This window comes from Sparus aurata, chromosome 3, assembly GCF_900880675.1.
Source record: "Sparus aurata chromosome 3, fSpaAur1.1, whole genome shotgun sequence".
Lineage (NCBI taxonomy): Eukaryota > Metazoa > Chordata > Actinopteri > Spariformes > Sparidae > Sparus > Sparus aurata.
The window spans coordinates 13,509,847-13,522,161 of NC_044189.1; the positions used below are offsets into that span (position 1 = coordinate 13,509,847).

Here is a 12,315-nt window from a genome sequence, read left to right on the forward strand (position 1 = left end):
ATGACTTGACAGTTTATGTGTCATTAGAAAGTCATCCATTTCTAACATTCAAGTCACAGAATAACATTAGGAGTTGAGAGGAAAGAGTTTACCTGTAATACACTAAAATTAAGGTAACTAAAAATCACCTCATAAAGGGAGAGAGGTGGGGAATTGGGCTGGCTGACCTATAATCTACCTGAATTGTTTGACGAACAATCATTCTAGTTCTATTGAGAATTAGATCTGATAATTTGGTAAGAATTGAAAAATTTGATCATTGACCCACCCTATCTCATATAGCTGTGGAGAAAAATCAAAATAATTTATCCAAAAATCAAGAAATTTAATTTAACAAACAAAGTCCGCCCCTCGGTCCCTCCTCCTCTCCCTAACCCAGGTTTTCTATTTGTCACTCTGATTTGATTGACAGCTGAGGACACATGTGGGGGCACTGTGAGGGGCGGCAGTGGGGTGGTGACCAGTCCCGGTTACCCCGGCAACTATGGTAACCAGGCCGACTGTACTTGGATCCTATTGGCCGAACCTGGAGACACCATCTCTGTCATCTTTACAGACTTCCAGACAGAGGAGAAGTATGACTACCTGGAAGTGGAGGGATCTGAACCACCAACCATTTGGTGAGTCGCTTTCTTCATTCATTTATTCATACGTTCAAGTGAGTAAGTCACAATCAAAGTTGATAACATGAATATGGCTGAACTGGCCGTTCATCTGTGCAAGATATATTATTTTATTTAACTTATCTCTGATTGGAAGTGTAGGGATGAGTCACAGTTCAGTGTTAAATTGCAGAAGGGTACAGATTCTATACTGTACTGTAATTTCCCAGCTTGGGATCAATAAAGTATATCTATCTATCTATCTATCTATCTATATATCTATATATCTATCTATTTTCAGAGGTAAAGAGAAATACAATTAGCAGGATCATGAAAATGAAAAAATATTAAATTGTCATATAGTTAAATTTAGGGTGAGATGTTAAGGTTTAGACCTGGTGGCATTGTCTGAATATCCATTATTTCATGGCACAAATGCAGGTAGAGGTTAAAGATGACATATCCAAACAGATTTAGAGCATCATAGAACCCAGTGTCTACCCCAGGAAATAAAGTGGTAGTCAGACTAAACAAGGTACAATACAGCCCCACTGTACATCGGGTGGCTGTGACATACCTGACTGTGGTCCTAATCCATACTTTGGGGGGGAAAAAAGCGAAGGATTCAGTTGACCTTTCTGACCTGACATTTCTGCAAAGACGGTATAGTCACATAACTGCTGAGTTTATGGAACAATTTAACCACACTTGGAGCACAGCAATAAAAAGTAAGAACAGGTGATAAAAAGAAGTTAGAACTCAAGTAAGAACAGGTAATAAAATGAAAACGTTATTACAGATATAAAGTACAGTTTTTATCTGTGGTTATTGAAGCTTAGCAATTTCACCATGGGAAAAAAAAAAAAAATTTTAATCTTGCAGTTCAGCGGCGTGTGTGCACGTGTGCCTCATATAATACAGACAGATTAATTAATTTGCGCTCATTAGTTAGATGCATGTTTTTTAAATTATTTTCTTATGGGTTTCTTACGGGTTTTCAGATGGTCGCTCATAACAGTATGTTTTGCTCTGGGTGCGTATAGATCGTAGGTAAATTAGGATATTGATCAAACATTCCGGTTGCTGTAACCAATCTGAATCTAATCATGGTCAGGGATATTAGTTTGTGTGCGCGTGTATAATTGATTCAGAGGTAATGGCCAGGTAGCAGCTTTTAGGAGAGTGTTAGTGTGTCTATACAGCTGCACGCCATCCTCCTCATTAATGTGTGTGTGTGTTTGTGTGTGTCTGTGTGTACGTGCAATCATGTTAAGAGAAGCACAGAATACACAAAAGTTGATTACTGCTACTCAGCTGCTCACATTTCACCTGCAGTAACCTACGTTCTTTTTGTGGCTGCATGAGTTATTCCCAACGTGCCACTGTAGACCAAAGCTTGAAAAAACTATAACAAGCCTGATGTTATCATTCTTTACGCGATCTAGACATACTTTAAATAAAGACTAAACAACATTTATCATCAGACTTATAGGAGAAATACAACAAAGGTTAAAAGCCAACTTTTATACTTGATTTTTTCATGTTTATTGCTTTTATTTTAACTTTGTGGACGTCAACAGGCTAGGACACTTTAAATTTGGAAACCAATCCATAGACGTGGTGAAGCCTGTGTGATTCTTGTTGTCAGTTGCCAGGAAGTCAGAATAGAGTTAGCTGACAGTCACCCTCTTAGGTAACATTACAAGGCTATTGTACTGATAAAGACAGGATCAATACTTGAGTGTGTGACTGATTGACTGAGCCTTGTCAGGAGATCTGTTCTCGCTGTTCTGTTGTTTACCTGATGGTATATAAGTCAAGAAACCCTGGAAGTTTGCAGGAAACACCATGCTTGGTAAAGTCTGTAATTCTTTAGAGAAATAGCAACATTCAAATTTCAACAAGGAGAATTTCCCTTACACCTTCAATACGTTGCACATTTGTAAAATAGTACAGTAGTATCATTCATAAACACCAGTTCTGCCTAAAGACACACTTGTGCACTCAGTTAATCCAGACATCATCTATGAGCAGGCCATTCAGGAAATTTGTGTCAAGCTTTCATTTTGAACTGGGGACAAATACAAAACATTACAGCTGCGAAAATATCACCTTCTTAGGAGTATTTATGACCAATATTTATGGCTCAGAGTTAGATTATTGGCCTTCGGGGGATAATGTGGTGGTGACTGGCAGTGTGTGATTCAGTCTCGGCTCGTGTACTGTACTGCTGCGTAGATATTTACCTGCTGAATTATCTCTAGAGTCTCATACAGCGCTCTGAGGTCAGCTGTGTTGATGTTCCTTATACCATGGGTCTTTTTCCGGCAGTCATGCTGATAAAATGCTTATAGTTTTGTACTGAGAGGAGAGCAGTGACATTCAGAGAAACAGCCGGGAGCAAAATGTACAATATTTATCAACATTCCCTGATGTTATGAGTAGCTGAAGATGCTAAACTGACCTTAAATAAAGTAAGAGGTTTCTTTTAGCTAGCAATGGATTATGGACTGGAGCGCTACACTGTGTCATAATTGTGTAAATAAATACATTTGTAGGATTTTCTGAAAACATATTATTCCAGTGGGAAGGTAACATTTCACATTTAAAAAACGACTGTGCCTGACATTTTCACATTAGCAAACTTTTTGCATCAACCTTATTATCCATTGAGTAAGCACCCTTTGTTCACAAACAGCTCTGAGGCGTACATAATTATAAGAGTACATTTTAGAATGCGCAAGACTCCTGATTTAAGCAAGTGACTTTAATGACTTCCTACCTGGGAAGGAAACAAAGTGCCCCTGTGGGTAGACGTGTCTTGTTCATCAGAGGTGTCAAGAAAGTCATGAAAAGACTTGTTTAAGGTGATGCAAGGCTCAGAGGGACACCGCAAAAAGCACAACTCTTCAAGCGTTGCAGTTGATGTGCAACATTGCAAAAAATCAATCCATGCTTCCACTCCTGTCAGACATGAAGATGAAACAACTCTTAATATTATCAGCAGAACTGAGCTTCTAAGGAGTGGACCAATGTTCCCTCGTTCCTTTCGAGGCGTCTCGATGACAGGGTCAGATTGTGGTACAAACAGCCTGATTCAATGGATTCTTTTCTATCCTGTGGTGGCGTTGTGACCATCTGGAGAATGTTTTCCTGGCATGAACTAGACCCGCAGTACCAATTTAGCATTGTTTAAATGCCAGAGTGTACCCACGCATAGTGTGCTGTCCAGGTACATCCCCTCATGGTATCAGTATACCTTTTTTTCAGTTGAATAGCTCCCGTTAGAAAACATGCTTCATATCCAGAAATAACCATGATCCTAGTTAAAGCCCTCACATCTCAATGCATTATAGAACCTGTGAATTTAGGTTTAATGTTATAATTGCAGGATGTAATATATAATGTTAATATCTGAACTTCGATCTGTGTCCCTCTTAATTAAATATGTAGTATTTTTGGCTGTCAGACAAAAGGACACAGGCTTAGTAAACCGAACGTAAACCCTGTGGGGATGTGAAGGTAAACCTTGTATACATTCTTCTGAACCCCTCACTTAGCCCTTATCATTGAAGCCCTTTCCCATGTTGAAGCATCTGGGACTGTCTCCAGTACAGTGGATGAAACGGTCTGTGTTTACCCCTTTCCTGCTCTAGAAGGAGCTGAAATTGGTTGGAAGTTAAATTGATTTTGTACTTAGGTTCTGTGCAAAGATTGTAGACCAATTTCTGTCTAAGAATCTATGCTTGTTACAGAATTCTGTGCTCCAGAATGTGTATAGCTCTTGTGTGTAACCATGCGATGTCTATTCTTTTTTCTGCGGTGTGTACAGTTGCATCAGTTGATTTTTGTCCTCTTTGTCCTCATGAAAACTCCTGAAGCTTGATATTGACAGAAAGTCACTCTGTAAACAATACTGTTTCCATCCCCTTTCTCTGTAAACAACCTTTATTTATCCGTCTTATCAGAATGATGATAATAATAGGGGTAGGTGACACATTTAGATGACAACTGGGCAGGTAGAATACTAAACACTTGTTACTACAACTTTACGACACATCAGCATTAAAAGATTTCTGTGTAATCTGCTTGCGATTGTCCAACCTTGTTAGAGGACCAAAGGACAACACCAGTGCGATTGCCATTAGCGGCTGTTAGCACTTAGCAGACAGTGAAACTGGCCCAGCAGTTTCTGTTGGCAGAATCTGATGTCAGTCTTCTTTTCATTTGGTGTGTTCCCAAGGCTTATTGGAGGTAGCATGTGCACACTGAAAACCCTGGCAAAGTTCTGTGTACAGAACAAGAGACTGAATGAAAACGCCAGACTGTTGTGCTCTTTTGGGCTTGTGCAACATGCCATCTCTTCTCAGTGGTGGACGGTCTATTTACTCAAGTACTGGACTTTGCTAAGTTTTGCAGGAGAAGACCCAAATGCAAAAACACCAAGGCAGGCAGGTAAAAAAACAGGAGTGAGCTTTGATGAGGTAAACTGTCATCCAAAAAACAAAACTGGCAGACAGCAAAAACAGAAGAAACAGGCAGGGGACAAATAAGAGAACTAAGTAAACAGTTTTGATTTTACATAGAAATCTGTTTCCGTCTCTGTCTGTTCTGTCAAATTTGAAGATCAGCATTGGTGTTACTGTTGTTGCATTTGAACACAATAATACACACAGACACACATGTTACTGCAGTTCTGGTCATGGTCTGTGATTCATGATGATTGTACAGTCATTTTTTATGTAACAAAACAAAGCACAATTCCAAAGAGAAGAAATGGAGGACAGATACATATTCAGAAGATTACCTGCCAACTTGCATAGAAATGCACTGGAGGAGGACTTGGCTAATGAGAGTGTCCCTGAGAAGTCCCAAGACCCATAACATAATTTCCAAACAGCACAACATTCCATGTGAAAATGTGCAAATGAGATCTTTATTTATTGTGGGCATGAAAAACACCAGACAACCTGATATTAAAGGATGCTGGTTTTCATGAGACATACAGACACGATAATATTCTCGTATCTAAGTATCAGTTAACCTTTCTGGTATCTGAAAATGAACCAAAGATGTCCTTATCTGTGTCACCTATCTCCAGACAAAGCCCATATAGAACTTCTGCCATTGAAAAACAGTATGCTGGCCCTGGCTGTTGAAGGATGGAAACCACTGACCCCTTTGTTGCAGGATAGTCTCTGTGAAACTAGGCCGGGCTGCCTGATTCTTTAGCAATTGCCTCGTGACACTAAGTGCTAATGTGCTAATTTCCATTGGCAATTTGTGAATGAAGCTAATAGCTAAAATGCTAATTTCCAACGGCAATTAGCAGAGAAAGCTAATGGCCGATTTGCTAATATGTGAACGTGTGGGAGAATTTGTTTTGTGTTTATTAGTCGCTGCCGCGCTGACAACAGCGGCCTCGCACACATTCCAACACACGCTGCTGTCGCCAGCATCCATGTTCACACATAGGCCAACACACACACACACACACACACACACACACACAGACCCACACCTCTTTAAAGATACACAATCCCCCTCACAGAGATTCTCCTCACACAGACACTTGTTTTTCATCAGTATGCAGGGAGGTGTGCTCGCGCCTATGAGAGTAGTATATCGCTGTGAGCTAAGTGCCTGTAATCCTAGCCTAACACTACACACACCAGTACACACACACGCACGTACGCGCGCACGCACACACACGTTTTATATTTTGTTGTTTCAGAATCAGTTGCCCTTGAAACCAAGTAGAGCATTTTAAACACAATGATCTCTCTCTGTCTCTCCCTCTGTCTCTCTCTCTCTTGCCTATCTATCTATCTATCTATCTATCTATCTATCTATCTATCTATCTATCTATCTATCCGTATCTCTGTATCTCTATCTGTATCTTTGCATCTGTCTGTGCTCCCCACATTAGTCTAGAATACAGCACACTGCTTTTAGAAGCACCTGCCCTGCTTGATAGCCCATCACCACATTCATGGTGTTGGCCGATTGGGCTATTCCAAGTCTGTCAGTTACCAGTCTCTCGCTTGTCAAGGATTTGTTTTATAGAGGCAGTAAAAATTAATTTTGTCAGGTTTGAGCCAGAGTCGGAGCCATGTCGCCAAGTGCCTGAAGTCATATCGCTGTAGTGACATGTTTCTTTTTTTTTTTTCATGATTTATTTTTGAGTTGGTTTAGCAGACAGTTAATTCTGGCCAGACGCCACAGTGCAGCACAGATACATACATAAATCTGTTGCAGGCTCAATCTGCAATTCAGATGCAATATGTGAATACGGCTAAGCCAACTAGATGTAACCACATATATGTTAACTGCTTACAGTTGAAGCTATACGTGTCCTAACCTTGGTGTTTCAGCAGCTAGCACTGTTTGCCAAAACGGCATCTGGTTCAGTGATAGTTTGGCAAGATGGAATCCTTCCTCCCACAGTAAACCCTCTTACCCCACTTCAACAACATAGTGAATCCTATGATTACCACCGAAGCATCAACATCACCGCTGGTACTGTACACCAACACACGAAACAGCATGCACTCAACAATATTGAGTTGCAATGCAAGAGAGGAATGTAAAGAATCTCCTCGAGGCAGATCTGAGCATCTTGATACTACATAATGTATTTGACACCCACTAGACCAAATAGGTCCAGGTTATTGAAGATAGTATTGATTTGCACAAACACATGCAGAGGATGGGTGGTTTAAGAAACACACTTAAATAGAACTCATGAAAGTAAACTTAATAGCTTGCTTCGAACAGGGCATCTTAAGAATCCCACCAGGCACTTATGGGAGCGGAGGAAGTTGTAATCAGCATGATAAAGAATGCAATTTTTGTTGAATATATTCAAAAACAAAGAGTTGAAGTAGCATTTCTAAGTCTGTCATATTAAGGCCCTAAACACCGACAACCCAACTATCAGAGGTGTTTTCATTTATTTTGCTTGATTAGACTTTTTGTCAGACCCTCCTATTATTGGGATTTTCATTACACTTGGGTGGTAGAAGTTATACCTTTATTGCTGTTATTGGTTTGGAATCTTTGTATACACTTTATAAAGTGTTCCTGAAAATGCATGGACTTGCATTCATTTGTTTGTTTGTTTTATTGATTTTTGCGATTCTTTCTTTTATTGATCATTTTTACTGCCTTTTAAAAGAAATGGCCTCGACCTGCTACCTGCTCTACAAGCTCCACTGTGACAGGCACGGCCAACCTGCTGATTTTGTTTGATTTTATCGAGAGAAGCAGCTAAGTACTGTACAATTGGAAAGGAGTCCCGGTTAGTCCCAGAGATACAAACCCAATTTCTCCAACATCATCAATCAAAATTTGCTCACACTGCGCAGTGTTGAAATTGGTCTGTGTTTTTGCTTTGCTCAGCTTTGTGTTGCTCTGTCTGTGTCTGCTCTCACTCTATACAAATATCATGAGACATCACATGTTTGTGATTTCTGAACTTGGAAGCATTTTCTAGCTTGTAAAATTAGTTTTGAAAGACGCAAAAAAGAGCTGCGTATAAGAGTTTAAGTCTGTGTGTTTGTGTGTGTGTGTGTGTGTGTGTGTGTGCGTGTGTGTGCGTGATGTTATGCTTGCCGAGCGCTAATCAATGCTGCTGGCAGAGAGGATGCTGGGATAGCAGCACCATCCCGAATAGGAAGTGGAGAGTTGACCTTGAAACACAAGTACACACACCCCGTTTGTTTCTTTCTCGCACACACAAACAAACACACATATCTGATCATCTCAAATATGTATCTAAAGGGACAGGCTAAACACAAGCTTATAAATACACACTAACAGGCCTGCCTGGGTCTAGACTTCTGATTCAAGTTCACATTCCCAATTTTCTGTTTGTAGACTGTCACTCGTGTTTGAGAAAGAGCCTTTATGTGTGAGATTTAAAAGTCCCCCATGGAGTTCTTTACTACTAGTAGAACTATGTTTTGATGAGTATGGGATACACATTCCTGCTAATGGTTTCACACTATTCCACTGACTGACAGGGGTGGTAATGCGCCAAGAAAAGTAGCCGTGTGCCAGCAAAATGCAGGAATTGCAAGCTAGTAAACATGGATGTAAAAAATTCTGGTTTCCCATTTTTTAAAGGGGTTGGGCTTTTGCAAATGTTTTATGAATGAATGTATTTACTATTAATGCCTGGTGGTGCACAACAAAAAAACGCAATGTAGAATTTATTTCTGAAGAAAATGCCACCATCTCCTTGTAAGTGCACAGACAAGGGCATCTTAAACAGTTTCATCACTGGCCAACAGTCTGACGTATTGAACTGGATCTAATCATACAAGTCTTGTTTATGTTCATGATCGCGTTCTTTAGGTTGTATACTAAGGCTAAGACAGTGATTTGAGGAGCTATAGCATTTAGTATTTGGCTCCAAAGGTTGCAAATGTAATAGTAATGTAATGTTTAGTTTCTTACATGACATGACCAAGAACTGATGGCGATACACCAGTTAACTCCTGCTAAAAGCTTTGGCATCTGTCAACATTAGTAAGTAACATAATTTCACACCATTAGAACAGCTGGAACACACAGTGTGTCGCTCAAACACTCAAATAATACTGCATTGTACCGATACTCTTAATTGCCCTTGAAAATCGTTCATCTCGCATTGTTATAGTGATGTAGACATGAACTCCAGCGTGTGCCAGTACATACTGTGGGGTGTAAAGTATGAGTATATAATCTTTTGCACCTGTAACAACACTAAGAAGTGAAAGAGCCTTGAAAGTGCTTTTTAGACTTTGAAAAGCCTGAGGAATATTTTAAGATGTTTGTAGTCAGACTCGGTTATAAAACATAGCTACTATGAACGGCTTCGGTGTTTTGATGGCATTTCTTCGCTCTCATGTTCTAGATTTATTTAGTTCAGTAAACATTTTTAATGTGGCTCTAATTTCAATGTGTAGTGGCGTTGTTGCATCAGAATTAGTGTTGATTGTCACTCGAGTAGAGTAAGAAAACACCCCAAACACACTGAAAAGGAGCGTTTCTGTCGCTGTTTCTTTCTTCCCAAAATGAACTGCTGCAAATCACATCAACCACTTATTCCAGTCAGAGAGGACTCTGGAGAATCCATTACCAGTCACATTTGTAGGCCAAATGACTCTCATAGAGAGCTTGTAAACAAGTTCACGCTGCAGACTATTTTCCTGTGCCTGTGGTTTTTTTTTGCAACACTGGGGGTTTAAAGGTTATACAAGTGACCTTCACACGCTACTCTGGGGGCATCAATTTTTAAATCCAATTTCTGGTGGCCTTAAGCATAATTTAAGTCTACACGGCTATTGTCTAGGCATGTCTAAGCAAATTTACCCCAATATTAACCCACACCTTTCGGTAGCCTTTGGAACAAATTACTCAAATCTGTTGGGACCCCGCCCTCTTGTTTGTGGGAGCCGACAGAGAGGAGCAGAGCGAGGGGAGGCAAAATGAGAGGACAGCAAGAGAGGTGTCATGGTGTTTTAGGCATGCGGTGTGAGGTCACGCAGAAGAAGACAGGAGAGGCAAAGAGACAGCAGACAAGAGAGGAATGGGTAGACAGATAGGAGCAGAAAGGGCAATTGGGGTGACACGGAGAGCCAGGAGAGAAGAAGTGGAGATGAGAGGTAAGAAGGTAGGGAGGAGAGGAAAGCAGAGGTGCAGAATTAGGGACGAGGGGAGGCGAGATGAGAGTTGACAGGGGAAGAGAGGTGGAAAGAGGAATAAAGGGAATGAAGGGGGGAGACACAGGAAGAGAAAGCCATCAGGGGGACTCATGGGCGAGGAAAGAGGTTGTAGAAAAAAAGAGACAGAGGCATTGAGAGGGACTGAGAAAGGCAGAGAAGGACAGACTGAGACAGACAAGCACAAAGAAACTTTGTCTGACAGTTTCTACCTGTACATAAGGCTTAACTTGAAATCTCTAGTTACATTAAAGCCACGTGGTCAATTTAATGCAGCGCTTCTTTTACATCAGTCATATGGAGAGTGTTCACTGCATTATTAAAACGTGTGATATTGGCAGCATTGTCCAAAGATCGCTCATAGATGTGAACACTACAGCTGACTAAGCTCGTCCAAACCCTGCAGCATGCCACGTATAGGACACTGTAAATTTTCACAGCTGGCATCAATGTCTCAAATCTGGACAAACCCGCAGAATTACTACATCCAAGGTGCTGAAAAAGGCAGCAGGACGTTTTCCAGATTGACTGCCGTGGGTTGCATTTAAGGGAGATGACACATGACAATGAATTCAATCAACGCGCACTACGCAAGATTGCATTAAGATGGGTATATTAAGATAAATCCTCTTCTGCCGTGCAAGTAAACATCTTAATCAAATTACTCTTAGAATCAAAGTAAGGTTTATAATTAGATTAGTGTATGATAATTTGATTATCCTGTTTATGCAAACAAAGTCGCGTTGAAAATTGAAATAAATAAAAAAAACAATCCTTAAATAGGTCACTTCTGCTCCGGGGCTTTGAGGCATCTTCAACTTTTGCACTTAATTTCCACAGAGCACCATGACAGAGCTTCGATTATCTCGTACGCATTTGATCTTTGTGTTTTTCAGCTGTCATCCACATAATTGCCTGTGGCTTACAGAGAATCAGAAACACAAATCTGGATAAAAAAAATTAAAAAAACACAGCCATTGTTCTGGTGGTTACTTCTTATTTTGTATTATCTTCAAGGTCTGTAACAATGATACTGTAATTGTTTCTGCAGAAAGGCATATTTAAATATATGTTCCATTTGTAAGCAATGTAAGCACTGACATTAATGATAGTGAACGCATGCCATCACTACGGCAACACTGTTGTTTCAGGTCGCTGTTGCCGGGCAGTGAAATTTGATATTTACCATTCCCACAGCGAATAACCTTTCCAGGTGGTGCTAAGCCATGCCAGAGGTTGAGCACCACTGAAGCATGATATGTAGTCGGGGCCAGGCCACAGCAGATCAATTCCACCATCATAAATACGCCGTCATTGTAATTCCCTGCTCTAAAGCCAGTCTCTGTGTGTCTATGCATCTATTTATGTCCGTGGCTGGTCTCATGTGTTTTCTGGGTATTTTGTTGCGTGGGTATGCGCTTGGTAAAAAGTGGCGTGTTGAAGAGTCAGTAGCTGGGGCACGGAAATTATACAATAATGTAATGTAATAATAATAACGCCAGCACCCTCTCCTTGTCTCTGTCCCCCTTTCTCTCCCACATTCTTTCCCGTTCTCTGTCTCTGCTCTGATTACTGTGCTGTCCCGCAGGCTATACACGCACACACACACACACACACACACACACACACACACACACACACACACACACACACACACACACAAACACACAGAGGAAAAGATTTTGAGGGAGGAGCCGCCCAGAATTGCAGTGGCTTCTGGGTACAGACTGAGCTAAAACGAAGGAGCGAAAAGACAGAGTGACAGAGAGTAAACCCTGGAGAGAGAGAGGAAAAGAGGAGAGGAGGAAGACATGAAATATGGGATCAGGAGGGGGTAGGGGGGGTGATACTGTAGTTTTAAACTTTGTTATGGGGTATTCACTAGCTTTATCAACCAGATTTTTTGGTCACAAAAGACACTATTCCCTATTGATAAGTTAACCAATACAAAACACACATTTTATTCAGAGTTTTTGAGGGCCAAAGCTCTCTCATGGGCCAGTTTT

At 40.7% G+C, this 12,315-nt stretch overlaps 1 protein-coding gene across 9 annotated transcripts in view; it reads left to right on the top strand.

Moving 5' to 3' along the window:
* csmd3b (CUB and Sushi multiple domains 3b) overlaps window positions 1–12,315 on the top strand; it is a 376,450-nt gene that overhangs the window by 201,764 nt on the left and 162,371 nt on the right. For 8 of the 9 annotated variants that reach the window (XM_030411810.1, XM_030411811.1, XM_030411812.1 and 5 more), the window contains one exon: window positions 413–620. In XM_030411810.1, coding sequence (XP_030267670.1) covers window positions 413–620 — 208 coding nt within the window. The remainder of the gene's footprint in view (window positions 1–412; window positions 621–12,315) is intronic. The other variant, XM_030411815.1, reaches the window with a different exon arrangement.